The sequence below is a fragment of the Chenopodium quinoa genome, unplaced genomic scaffold (genome assembly GCF_001683475.1).
Source record: "Chenopodium quinoa cultivar QQ74 unplaced genomic scaffold, ASM168347v1, whole genome shotgun sequence".
Lineage (NCBI taxonomy): Eukaryota > Viridiplantae > Streptophyta > Magnoliopsida > Caryophyllales > Amaranthaceae > Chenopodium > Chenopodium quinoa.
In genome coordinates, this window is record NW_018743920.1 from 4,676,229 (window position 1) to 4,691,281 (window position 15,053).

General features: G+C 33.3%; 1 protein-coding gene across 1 annotated transcript; it reads right to left on the reverse strand.

Annotated features, from left to right (window-relative positions):
• Positions 1 to 2,308: 2,308 nt before the first annotated feature.
• On the reverse strand, positions 2,309 to 13,940 carry LOC110688065. Its single transcript, XM_021864744.1, has 13 exons — positions 13,110 to 13,940; positions 8,791 to 8,943; positions 7,928 to 8,137; positions 7,635 to 7,724; positions 7,379 to 7,495; positions 6,918 to 7,187; positions 6,206 to 6,365; positions 5,988 to 6,065; positions 5,066 to 5,166; positions 4,407 to 4,577; positions 3,571 to 3,645; positions 3,349 to 3,456; positions 2,309 to 2,961 (listed from the first exon to the last, which is right to left on the reverse strand). The coding sequence occupies exons 1-13, from the start codon at positions 13,506 to 13,508 to the stop codon at positions 2,623 to 2,625; spliced, it is 2,271 nt and encodes a 756-aa protein (XP_021720436.1). The 5' UTR covers positions 13,509 to 13,940; the 3' UTR covers positions 2,309 to 2,622.
• Positions 13,941 to 15,053: the final 1,113 nt, after the last annotated feature.

Genomic DNA, 15,053 nt, shown 5'->3' on the forward strand with positions numbered 1-15,053 from the left:
GTATGAACTCATATTTTAGATAAAAATAAATAAATAAATAAAACTAATTGTACAACAATTTGTACTTCGGGTGTATTCTATTCACCTGATTTTCACTTATCTGAACTAATCCGAACTTAACTTAATTTATCTAATCTTAATTATCTGAACTTAATTTAACTTTTTGAAACTTATTAAAACTTATTTTAGTCGTAATTTGTACTTGGGTAACCCTTATCATAACTTATTTTTCCTGAACTTAACTTATCTGAACTTACATGAACTTATTAGACCTGAAATAAGTGAAAATAAGGTGAACAGAACAGACCATTCATTAAAGCATGCACATTATTGAGGAAATCTAAAAATTCTTTCTCCTTTGTTATTTTTAGTGTTTTATTTTTTATCTCACATTTCACAAAGTTTTATCTATGTCCTTATCAATTTTTTTTGGAATTTTTTTTAAAAGAAAACCTTAAAAAAAAATTAGAAGTTGGTAAAATTACATTAATATTTTACAGAAAATTAATTCAATTTTTATTGTTTAATAAGATTTCAAATCAATAATATGAATATAAATGTTTTTTTTCCAACGACCCCCACTAATCTATGTTATTTTAATGTAATGGTAATTCTAATGTGAAATTTGTATGCATGTCCCGTTATTTTATAATAAAATTGATATAGAAAACCTTAAAAAAAAATTAGAAGTTGGTAAAATTACATTAATATTTTACAGAAAATTAATTCAATTTTTATTGTTTAATAAGATTTCAAATCAATAATATGAATATAAATGTTTTTTTTCCAACGACCCCCACTAATCTATGTTATTTTAATGTAATGGTAATTCTAATGTGAAATTTGTATGCATGTCCCATTATTTTATAATAAAATTGATATTTTAACGTTAATAAAAAATAATGGTCAAAGTTAGTAAATGAATATTGAAAAAAGGTAATGAAAGGGTATTAAATTTTTGGCAAAATATAATACTCCTTATAAAAGATAATTATACAAGAATTAAAAATATTTTAGGTAAATGGGTATGGAAGAATAAAAAATACCAAATAAAAAATTAATATTCATAAAAGATTTGGAATAAAATTATTATAGTTGAATTGTACAAATATTCTACAAAATTATTTTGGCCAAAAAAGAAGAGGAGTTTAGAGGGAAAAAATAGAACCATGATGTGACACGTGTCACTCCCGGTGTCTGTTTTAGTATTTAATTGTTATTATTATTGATTATTAATGGTCCAAATCCAAATCAAGATTATGCAATAGGCCATATCTAGTGACGACGAAGAAGACGTGCCTTATTTTCCCTTTATTTTATCTATAAAAAGTTAAAAATTACAGAGTATGTAGTCATTTGATTGAGCATTTAAGCCAGCCTATCATCTTCTATCTTGTTTAGACAAAGTAGGTTTCGATAGTTTTACTTCGTAGCTGAATTTCAAATGAAAATATATAGTTTAAATGAATTCTTCTGCTGCGAAATATGTTTTGATTATTTAAGTTGAATTTCATAAATGATTAGTTTAGACACATTAAGAATTGAACATTTTCTACATGAAACTAGTTTATCTTAAAAATGCACAGTTGAATTATGTTTAATTATAATGATTAGCCATAAGGGTGGAGTATTTGAACAATGCAATGCGACATGATTATGACCCCTCTCCCCCCCCCATAAAAAAAATGATGTCACCTGATCGAAAAATGTTTAAAAGAAAAGATGTGTGCATCGTGTTGATCTCTTGAAAATTTTTAGGTGCTTTGTCCCATAACATGTGTATCATTCATTTTGGGACAATTTTATATAGAAGAGCAAATTACAGAGAGCAGAAAATGGTATGAAAAGTAAATAAATGAATCAAGTGAAGGACTAAAGGGGTGAAAAGAGAGTGATTTTAAGTGTGGCTGAGTGCCTCTAGATGGGTTGTGCTTAAGAGCATACGCAACACTTGTTAGTATTGTCTATTGAATTTATGAGGTATGACCCATGGCTTGCCTTGTGGCAAAATAGATGCGAGGAAATGTATAAGAAAAATTTAGTGTTTATGATTTGCTTTTAAGATTGTAACTAGTCTTTTTTGTAGTCATTAAGAGCAAATCATGTAGATAGAATTCAAACCCAAATTTTGCAAATAACCATCCAATACTATTTAACCTATTTAGCGGAGTTCAAGTCCTCAAGTTTTATGAAAGCACCAATAGATTCAGATCCACTATAGATGTAAGTCTTGTAACAGGGTTTCAATCGGTATAGATGATCATCATGGTTAATGCTCGAGTTAATGTTGAGTCTTTGGACCAAAAAAAAAAAACCATAAGCAACGTCCTTCCTGTTATTTCAATTCCCTTCTAAGAAATGCACAACATCCATCCCCATTAACCCGCTTCTAAGGTTTACTCAGCTAGGAACAAATTATAGGATTCCATACTTCTTTTCCTTCCATTGGCTCCCTCAACAGCTAAGCTAAGATCCCAAGACCAGCACTTAATATAGCTAGGTCCAGAATTCATGTAGAGTAACAACAAACTGTCCTCTCGAAGAGGATGTCACAACTTACAATTTATACAGACACATATATTATACATATATCTTAACAATACATTTTGCTTTGGTCTAGAGCTAGCAACAATTGTCGCAAAGATCAAAACAACAATCGATGCACTGAAAACATGCGAGGGCAGCACATACTTGGGAGAAAGTGATTATACATCGATCATTCACCTTAGAGAGTGTCTGTATAAAACACATGCAACAGAATCGATCAAGCAACTTGCCACAGTAACCAGTCGCAGCATTGACTAAAAACTCTGTTGTATCAGGAGCTTTCACGATCACCCCTGGAGGCAAATTTTCAGCAGTCTTTTCCAGATCCCCAAAGCCAACACCCATACTCTGCAATATAATTATCTTTTGACTTCTGACCATCTTCTGCAGACTACTTTTGTCATATGCTTCTTTCTATATAGACGACAAAATGAACGTAGAGTTGTATAAAAAAAAAATCATGGTTAGATTGTAGTAAGGCCAAATGGAAAAATTAAAGCGACCTAACACTTAATAAAATGATCATGGTTAATGCAGAGTCATATGCTTCAGTTTATATAAGGGTTGTGTGAGTGAGAGTGTCTGATTGTGTCACAAACAGGAAAGGGTTAAACTGGCGTCAATTCTGAAAACATAGTGTTTTACAAAAATCCATCATTGAATTCAATGAATAAATAGGCTAAAACTGTATAGCCTATTAGAAGGTAATACTCAATTTTCAAGTATGCTGTATTGCTGAGTCAAGAATAATTGCATTGTTAAGGTGGATCCAAACTTTAAAGACAATCTCCAAATACATACCCCTTGTATTGTGATGGCATCCGGTCCTTGATTCCACGCATCTGTCTGGAAAAGAATCATGCGAGTGTATTCTGATAGGACTCCTGTTTGCATACTAATCTCTGCAACCTACAGAATAACTCAGAAATTAACAAGAATTAGATGAGTATACAATCAGCTATTATGCATAAATGTATCAAATATCAATACAAAATAGATATTCCGATAGATAAAAATTCCAACCTGCCTCTCTACTTCCTTGCTTTCCATAAACCAAGCTTTTGCTGTTAGAGCATCAACCTGTGCCTTTGCAAATACCTACCCAAGAAGACAAAAAAAAAACGTTTAGATGAAACATCATACCAAAAACATGTATGCCGATCACAAACTAAAAGGTTACATTAGCATAAACAATAACATTAGGACCAAATATGGTTCCCTAATTTTGATTCACTAAATAAATTACTTAGTACATAAGACCCAAATTATTAAATTTAGTACATTCAGGTAACAAACAGCTTGCTTAGTGAGGTGATGACCAATGCAAGTACAATGAGGTTCACATCCAACAAGCAAAGAATTATAGCGTCCTTTTGGGAGTGTCACAAGCATAGAATGGATAGAAATAAAATGGAATTATTAAACTTTTCTTTTTTTTTTTTGGAGATTTTGGCAAGATAATCTATTGCATGAGCCTAAGTTTAGAAGAAAGATCAGAATAAAAGGATAGTAAAAGCAAAGCAAAAGATGAGTGACATGACCATGATGATGATCTAAGAAAAGTGAGAGGGCAAAGTTGTAACAATTAAGGACATGAAAATTTCTGTCCATCAGACAAGGAAACAGGGAAACACGACATGAATGTAAAACCCTTCACCCTCATTCTCCAATCCCTCTCTAACGTGCTAAATAAAATCAAATGCTTCAAATATGAACAAAGGTTTTCTGGTCATTGGCAAACATGTCTTATCCAATGCAATAATTAACCTATACCAGAAGGCATTCAACAACTGAAGCGGAAAGGTGTAAAATAAGAAACTAATGATAGCTTTATACGAAATTAAATAAAGTAAAATTACCTTGTCCAGAGGTATATCCTTTTCCTTCCATATCTTAAGGTCTGTCACAAAATTACTCATATCTGCCAAGGTACCGCGAACCATAAGAGATTCTGGTAGCTTGCCTTCGTATCTTCCTGATATTATAATTGGGCATCCATATGAAAGGTCTTGAATCATGGATGGATACAGCTGCACAAAATAAGGACAAGAAAACTTAACAATAATAAAAGCCATTCCGTCCAATAAACTGCTGTCATCATTCATCAACCAATATGATAAATCTTCAATGGGCCAAGCACAAGCATATGCCAAAGAAGAGTCTGAATGATAACTTCATTAGTCAACCTCGTTCTGCTTTTTCCACTTCTTCACAACACACAAGACATCTTTGTCTTGCGAAGCAGGATCATAGCCAACTAGAGAGATAAACAAGAGTGTACACTTCTTCAGCTTCTAAAAAATCCTTTCTTGCTGCTTCTGAAACAGCTTCTAGGATTATCACTAAAAGACAGATCTGATTCAAAGTCGCTGGGAGCACAAAACTGGCACACAGTCGCTGGGAGAATAAAGAATCTCGGATTGCAGCAAGCAAATTAATCTTATCTTATGAAGAAAAAAAAATGCAGCAAGGCATTCCCAAATCAGTTGCCAACTATTACTTTAAACATGTGTCTCACCGTGAGTGATTGAACATAGCTCAAGCCATCAACTTCAACATTTGAAAGAATTACTTGCGAAGACACTATGCAAAGTCTCTGCAGTTGAGGAGCAATAGATCCTGGGGAAACAGGAAGCACATTATTTATACAGTATTGCCATCATTAACTTGAATATGCTATACAGCTGATCCATGTTCATTGCCTTAATCATTACAATTACATACAGGAAATTGCATTAATATGGGACCATTACATTTTAGAACCTAGAGCAAAGGAAGAAAAGGGAAATCTTGCAATAAATAATCAAATGGAAAATATATCAGCATTGGTTAAGAAATGATGATTAATTAGCCAAAACTTGGTAGTTACTCCATACAGAAGGCAAAATTTTACCTTGGTGATTCTTAGGAACCTAGCGTGGGAAAGTACCATATTCCCTATTTCATATAAGAACCTGTTCATGCTAGTAAATGTGTGAAATGATGCAGATGCTCTCTTTTTTTTTTTTTTTTTTTCCCTTGCATCACGAAATATCTGCCATGATGCCATTTTCCCATTCACCCATCAAAGTCATAGATTGCATGCATAGTAAAGAGCATATAACATTATTTACATATGCAGCAGTAATTCAAATTGTATGTAGTAGTAGATATTAGAAAAGTCACTCGGTCTGCGATTTTTTCTTACTCATCAGTGTCATGAAATACAAGCTGATTGAAGTGCAAATAGAGATTTATTAATGGAAGTTATTTCCAAACTTTGATAGTAGAACAATAAATATTTTTCTTTAGTAAATATATTTATTCTTGATTAGTTTATCAATTGTAAACATGGACACACATGATTGTATATTCAAGGTTAGAGCTGTAACATACGGAAGACAATAACTAAAACACAGCTAACACAACAAAGATGCAAAGCTCGAATAAATAGAACTTACCAGCATCATAAGCAGCATCATAATGGCCTTTAGCTATCTGTGCCAATGTTTGTAGGAAGAAGTGATTACAATATGAACCTGCAAAAAAATCCTCAAAATAATGGATCTGAAACATATTTTGGAATGCTAAAGCCCCTCCCCCAAACCCCCTAAAAATATGAAAAAATACATTGCTCAGTACCATTTTCCAACAAAGATTATAAACATTACATGCTTACCTATGCCAAAGGTAGAAACACGGAGAAAAGGTGATTTTTCCTTTGTTGCACAGTAATCTTGCACAACATTGCAAATGTCTCTTTCATTTTCAACAGCGCCATCAGTAATAAGAAATATATGAGCCATTGAGCTGCTGTCATGTGACACCATTTCTAGAGCCTGTACAAGTAGCATATGAGACAAGACAAACACGAGAATAGAATTTTATAAATCAAATCCTTACGCTGATACGCATACACAACTTTTTCAGTGAAAAAGTACAGAGATATTACATGAACAGATTTATAATAGATCCAACAAGGCATAGTAATATTATAATAAAAGCAACACTTTCATTAAGAAACAACACCTAACCTGCTACTTTTCAACAGGACATATTGAGAGATAGAACAGCATTTATTGCAAAAGGAACACTTCTTAAGCTGGTTATGGGAAAAAAAAATGAATGGTCACATACATACATGTATAAACATGATCACCACAGTAGTGCATTGTCAATAGAGTGACATAGTAGAGTGAAAATAACAGAGATAAGGGTTTTTGAACAATCAACATTGTCACATGAAAATTAAGAATATGTTTCACAGGGAGATTAATATGTATGGACATCACCATCATACACAATGTAATGTAAATAAAAATACAAGCCAGGCTGAAAGTATCACAGACTGTTTGTAGTCAATCAAAAATATCAAGAGAAAAACTAAAAACCTGCTTCATTGGGAGCAAAAGGTTTGTTTCTCCCTCTGGAAGTAACTTTATGCTGATCCACTCACTGACTCGTTTTAGTACTTCATGGGTTGCCAGTTCCATTGATGAAGAAAACAAGTGACTATCCCCATTAAATGCTATGATGTTGAAGAGATCATCTTGATTTAACGTGGATAGAAATGCCAAGACTTCCTTCTTGACATTTTCAATAGGAGCACCTTTCATGCTACCACTTATGTCTACAAGGAATATGACTCTCTTCTTAAACACCTAATATAAATGTATGTAAAGGGAATTAATATATAGACAGAATCAATTGTTCTTTAATCACCAAAGGAAATTAAACACTGCAAAAGGTGCAAGATAGCTACAATGGTAAGAGATTAACAAAATTGATAATGAAACTGACAAGGAAATACAAGTTGGAGGAGGAGATCATGTGTGATGAAGAGTGAAGTCACCTTTCTATTCTGAGTTTCCCCAGGGAAAAGATAAAAGGCAAACATTTCCCTTTGATCAATATTATTTGAAGAAGGAGAATGCAATAGAAATCCACCATGTATGTCACTGAAAAAGACCTGGAGGGAAAGAAATCCACAACTTGAGCAAGCATGAAACCCAGGAGTCCCATCATTCAGATGTGTACAGTATCTTAATATGCATATGATTAACACTAATAATAGGATTTTATACAAGAAACAGAGTATAATGTCTTACAGAATACGAAAATTCAAAGTCAGTCTGCGACCATGTATTAATTTCTTCTTCGTACAAGAAACCAAATTTGCCAACCTGACGCTTCAGTTCCTAGAAGAACAAAATAATTATATAACATACAGACTGTTATTAACAGTTAAAAAAAATACTGTAGTAAAGAGTAAACTTATCAAGAAATGAAAACGACAGCATTGTGCAAGACGAGTACCTATAGTTGTATCAAAAATAAAAAATAGTATATACTTGTGATAAGCTTATCAAGATATACAATGACAGCATTGGCAGACAAGTACCTTCAACGGGTGAGTAGCAGCTTTGCATTGAACTTCTGCATTAGTACCAGAATTGACATTCAAAAGTATCTTCTGTTTTTTAGAAATCTTCCCACCTGGAGTGACATACACTGGAAAACTAAATGGCAATTTCAGCAAGAACCAACCATTCTCATATATTAACCTCTGGGACCATTTAGCTTTAACCAGAATCTTAGATCCTCCTTCAACCTTGAATAACAAATTAAGTCTGTCATTGCTAAGAAACACTAAGAATTAATGTAATGCATACAAGCACACATCTATCAACCTTTTACTTTTCTTTTTGGTACTTTAAAAGTGGAAACATATTTTTCTTCCAGTCATCTTTGAACACTATGTAAAATCCCTCCACACAAATGCCTCTATGCTTCAGCCTTACTTCACTCATGATACTTTGCATTGCAAAGACAAATGAGAATTTGCAGATACTTTTTTTTTTTTTTTTTGCACGAGACTCTTTAAGACACAAAACTCTTTAAATATTTGATAACTCCTTTTGGAACTTCAACATTTACCTCAGTTAATGTTAATATGGCTTGACCAAAGTTATTGCCTGCAAAAGCTTTTTGCTTTGCCAAAACTTAAATATTTCTTAAGGAAAATGTGATTGTTCCAAATTCAGAACTCCTTTTAACGTTTCTAATGTCAACAAACCGATCAAAGGATAGCTGTCTAATAACAGCCAGCATAATAGCATATAGTCCAATTCTTTACCCTTTAGAGCACTCTCTCCCCTTAGAAAAAGATCAACTCCCACAATCCAGTACAAAAATAAGAAGGATATGGTATGTTATCACTCCTATCAGCCACATGGAAACCACTAAAAGTGAAGAATGTAAAACCTTAGGGATCTTCAAAGTGAAAATATTGGGCTTCACGAAGCCTCCATACTCAAGTTTGTCTGATCCATCTAGATCTGTTGCATCTTCTACCTTGACTAGCTGAGAAAGATATGAACCTCCAGAAGCATCGATTTCAAAACCTAGAACTGAACCCTGTTAGCCAAATTATGGTTTTCTTGAGAGCCCAAAACAATAAAAATTAAACCTTGAAAAAACAAAATAGCAATGATTGCAAGGGATGTGCGTTTATGTAATATACCTAAAACCTTCATGAAATGTAGTGGTTCTCACCACAAGATAAGTTTTCGTCATAAGCATGACTCTCACATTAACATATATATTTATGTATTGACTGTTTCAAAATTAAATGGACAAATGATATAACTAATTAAATCTGGTTCATTTAGTCTCTTGCATGGCCAAGTTTGAAAATGAATCTTAATCAAAACATAAACAAATGAGGATTTGCTTAAATGCATGCATAATACACGTGCAATTTTGTTGTAATTTTTAAAATTACAAGTCCAAGCATATCTGGTAACACATTTTAATGGAATCATCACATGTTATCACACTTCTATCACATTAATCATCAAAGTCTATGCAGAACTGTTGCAATAATATGGATTCTGTATTCTATGTTTTCGAGAGAGGGGGAGAGGGGTGGGGGTTCTCGTTTTGATGTTTTTTTAAAAAAAAATAAAAAAATTAGATCACACCCAACTAGGACCAGAATCATCAGTAAAGTCCAATTTCATAACTCCCATACAATTCAGAGAATACACATGTACTAAAGAGCCACATGGGAGGGTAATTAACAGAATACAAAGAGCCACAGAAAGAATTAGGCACCAAAATTTGTTCAGGAGGAAGTATGTCGCAAATATGTTCATGAGCCACAAAGTTTGACAACTGTACAAAAAAAACCTCAACAGGGGCCACTGACAAAACACATCATGATTTTCTGACAGCTTTGTATAGAAAGGCCAACAATTGCTTGGCAGTAAGATAAGCAATTTCCCAAATACTAGGCTCCATTCAAGGAATTCAAGTCCCACAATGGATTTATTGAAAACAAAATGATAGTCCAAAATATAGACATTCTGCACAATCTGCTACAGTGCTACCTTCTTCCAAAAATTATTAATGCGTACTAAACTTCTATATTAGGTGTGCTTGCTAACTTCTCGGGTAAAACATCCACTCAAATCACAGTGGTACCTAATAGGGAAGAAATCTGGCCAACAGCACTTTGTGCCATGTGGTGATTCAGCAAAAAATTAATAAGGCTTAATCGTAGTTAAGGATGACATAACTTTTATTCTTGTCCAAACCGACAATACTATAACTAATTCACTTTTGATATGCAGAACTTTGCTGCGCCTAATGATCCTTAGCAGGGACCATTAGTAAATAATTGTACAAGAAGGCCTGTAAATGCCATAATTGCTAGGTCCTAAGAGGCCCACGTACTATTCTTTAAAGTCTAGACAATAAAAATCGGTCCCATAATGGATAATCTAATGATTTAAATAAAAAGCAAAAGGATGATCCAAAATATTGCATAAAATTTCGGCATTTTGCTACCTTCTTTTTTTCTTTATTACTTATAGACAATATTTTGCTGCCTTCTTTTCTTGCATTACCACTAAGGGGACTAATGCAATCAGCTAGATTCTCTGATAAATACTCCACAAAGTAGCACCTTACGCCAAAAATGCAGCTGCACATTATAACTGTCCACACTCCGTACCAACAAAATAATGTACTCCGTAGAATAGTCCATACCAGCAAATAATGTACCACTTTTGATATGAGAGAGATATTATGTACTAGTAATAGTTCCCTTATTACAATCAAGGGCCTCACCTAAACATTGGACTTTTTGTTCTATGACAATAACACAATAATTACTCTTCTATACTCAATGACTTCTTTGAAAAAATTTATGTATATTTCTCTACTATTCCAAAAATGGTATTACATCTTTTGTCTATTCAAAAGTTCAAAACCTAAAAAGTTTTGTAATCAAAAGCCATCATAATTGTTCAGCAAAGTTGTATCACCATTAACACATAGACATAAATTTAATGTTTTTCCAATATAGGACATTAGGACCCTATAGTCTTTTCAAGGCCAATAATTTTGCAGATGAATGGCTATTGCCATCCCAATTTCCCATCGCTAAATAATACTAGGGATCAATTAGTTTGAGTTGACATTTGGTAATTAGACTAATTACCTACCATCACAACCTAAACTTTAAATGTCAAGATCTCTGTCAATAAAAATTTCAGTTCAGTAAAAATATGTATTTGTAAAATTAATTCAGTTCAGTAAAGTTAATTTCAATAAGGCCTTGTTTGGTTGACAAACAAATTCATGGGAATTTCAATTTCCTAAGAAATGAATTTATGCATGCTTGTTTAGTTGACAATAATGTAGGAATTGGGACTTCCTAGAAAGTTCCACTTCCCACAAAATGGAAGAATTAACTTACCTAGTCCCCCCTAGGTAAGTGAAACTTCCCATGAAAAGTGGAAATTCCTACATTCAACCAAATAATTTTTGAAAATTCCTAGGAATTACAATTTCATAGGAATTAAAATTTCATGGGAATTTCTACTTCTTACATCCAACCAAACAAAGCCTAAATATGATTTCAATTTAGTAAAAACAAAGTGAAAAAACAGGGTCTTATTCAATAAATTTCCAAAGCATTCCCAAGCTATCACCAATTCACCACTGCCCACTACATTATCCACCCCCCATGTGCCAGTCCGCCATCACTGGTACAAGGAACGGCCATATACCACTGTCCGTTAGCCCCGTGAAAGTTGGCTCATTAGATTATGACATGTTAACCCAGTATCCCACAACAATTAAACATTAAACATATAGATGTGTCATCATTTTAATCGTTCAACAATTAGTGCTAGTCATTAGTCACTCACTTTTGCAAGAAACTCAACCGGCAAAGTATCATATGAGATGTCTAACAATTTATCCTTAAACAAGGAATTATCTTTCTTAAAGTGAAGATTTTCTCTTCATGAGACATCCAACAGTTTTTCCTCTCTTCCTATTTGGAATAAGGGAATTGTTAAATTTCTACTCAATATACTTCGTCCACTGTTTTAGATTAAAAGCTTTTTATACCTTCAACAATCAACATTGTCAATCCAATAAATTAAAAATTAACATTTAGATAGTATAAATTAAAATGAATCTTCACATGGTGAGTGAGGTCATGTTTGATTCATAGTTAAGGATGTCAAACTTTCATAATTTTTAATAACATGTTATTATAGATATTAACCATTAAAAATGTGGCAAATGTGTCAAAAGAAAATAATACTTTGTAACTTTTAGGAGCAGATGAAAATTTGGGATAATTAGGCCCTATTCTCTAGAATTAGTAAAAATAATTTCAATTTAATAAATATAAGTTCAATTTTGGTAATAATAATTTTTTTATTTTTTTTTATGGAGGTAATAATAATTTTAAATCACTAAAAATTACCAAATTTAAAAAACAAGTATAATATAGAATCACTAAAAAAAAAAATTAATTAGAGAACAATTTTGTTTAGTGAAAATAATATAATTTCTGCAAAATAATTTCAATTCGGCAAAAATTAAGGTGTAAAGAATAAAACCTTAGAATAAGATATTTTTGACAAAATTAGTTATCACCTTATGGGTCAGTGTTTTATTTAATTAAGGTAACGCTTAATTAGGAGATGTCAAAAACTGACCACAATAATCTGATTCAGATTTCGGCTTATATATGAGACTAAAAGCAATAATTTAGGATGACTTAAACTAAAAACAAACTAAATAAGACCCAACCTGAATATAATCCGATTTATATTTCAACTTGTATGGGAACAAAGGATAAATTAAGGATGCTCAAACTTGAATTAGGCCCGACCCAACTTAACCGAACCTCATTCAGTCACCCATTTGACACACTCTAAGCTTAACTAATGCTGTATGCACGCAATGTTAGCTAGTAAAGCAGTATTTATGATGCCAAGCGATAAAACAGATTTCCGGACTTTAGGTAACAGTAAACCAAACTCGGTATTTCAAGTCATAGTTCATAAAATGTACACTAAAATTCTGAAGAATTACCGGTTTATCGTCATATCGATATCACTTTAAAAGTTAAACCTTATACTCTTTACTTAGAAGGTTGCGTATATTCAACAAAATAAAAAAATAGTAAAATAAAAAAAATAATAATAAAAGCAAACAATTAATTAGTACGAAAAATCAAATGCAATAAAACAAAAGACACGAGAGTAGGAAACTACCTGCTCTCCCATAGGAATAGCGAGAAGACAATCACACTTCTGAGCAGCATCAACACAGTGCAATCGCCAAGTAGCACTCAAATGAACAAACGCCATATCCAAATAACAATCAACCTCAACTTCAACGCCATACATATGAAGCGGAATCAACGCCGGAGGTTTACACCGGCCATGAACATACGGCTGATAACTCTTAATGTCAGGATTATCGATCATCGCAGGGTTAGAAACCACCGCATAAACCATCGGAGAAGTCGGAAGAAGAAGCTGATCTTCCGACGAAGACTTCTCCATTGACGACGGAGTTTGCGGCGGCTTCATCGACGGGTCTTTGCCGTAGTAAATGCGTTTAGAGAGCTTCAAGCCGAGTTGGACTGATTTGTGGAAGTCGTCCGCCATTGTTGGAGCTTGAGGAGAGAGAGAGTTTTTGGGAGGTGAGAAGGTAGTGGAGTTTGAAGAGAAGGGATTGGATTCTGAGAAGGAGGTCTATGGTTGGTGAATTTATGTGAGGGTGATTTGGGACCGTTTTCAATTATTCTTGACTTTTGGTTTTTTTTTATGGGGAGAAAAAATAGAAATTAAAAATTTAGTGTTGTTTTCAGTGTAGCAAAAAATGGTTATTGTTGCTTTGTTAGGGAATTGGACCACTAGATTTTTGACACGTTGAAATATGGAAGTATGGAATGGGAAGTTCACCGGCCAAACTGGATTAATTAAAGTAATGGTGTTGAGCTAGTTTGAAAATTTAGGTTATTTTCATTTTTACCACCTTCAAATAATGACTTTGTCGAATTTACCATCTCCAAAAAAAAAAAAACATTTACTTTACCACCTCATAAAAAAATTAAATATCAGTTTTACCACCTCATCTGAGCTCAGGTGACGGAAAACGCTTGTGGGGCCCAGCATAACGGCTAGTTTTTTATTTTTTTCCCAAATTTCTCTCGATTTCCCTTTTATTTAAACCTAGTTCTTCATTTGTACACCAAATTCTTGCAGATTGGAGATTAATTTTTGCGATTTTCTTCACAAATCAGTATTTTTGGGCAACCTTAACAATCCCAAACCCTCTAATTATCAAACAATCAATTGAACTCCTCGACAACAAGCATCAAAAAGGTAAGCCATCGTCGTTAATTCTCTAGCAATTTTCGTGATTTCTGTTGTAATTTTTTGGCAATTCGTTGCGTGATTATATTGCATTTGCTAAGAGTAATTGAAATTGGGCGTTTTGTGAGGTCAATTAAACCCCAATTTCAATTAAAATACTTAGGGTTCATGTAAGATTAAATTAGATTGGGGGTTTTTGTTATGTGAATTGGCTACTGAAATTAGGGTTATATTATGGTGATTGTGTTCAAATACAATTAATTTCATTCTTGTTCTTACTGAATTTCAGAAGGGAATGTCTTCGGTTAGCATGTCACCCTCAAAGGAGAAAAAATGCCAATGTGGAGTTCCAAATGTCTAGGCTGACTGCTTGGACTAGGGAGAACCCTGGACGCAAGTTTAGGACCTGCAAATTCTATGATCCTGTGACTGAGTCAAGGGGGTGTAAAGCTTTTGAGTGGGTGAATCAACCAGATGGAACACCTTGGCAAACAGAGGTGATTAACAACTTGCTGCTGGACAAGAAACTAATGAAGGGAGAGCTGAATGACATGAAGAGGGAAGTTGATGATGTTAGTGGACAAAGGAGGTGCTTACTCAATGAGATTGACAGCTTGAAGATGAAATGCAAAGCTCTTAGCTCAGACAGGAAGAAGATGATCAAGGAAGTGCATGGCAGCAATGCAACAACAAAGAAAATGCTCACAGTACATGCTATTGTTGTGTTTTGTTGTTTTGGTTTGGTACTGGCTATGTATTTTAGATCTTAGGTTCATTTAGGAATGCTTAGAAACAAAAAAATCCCAACTTATGTTGTGTTTTGTTGAATTATTA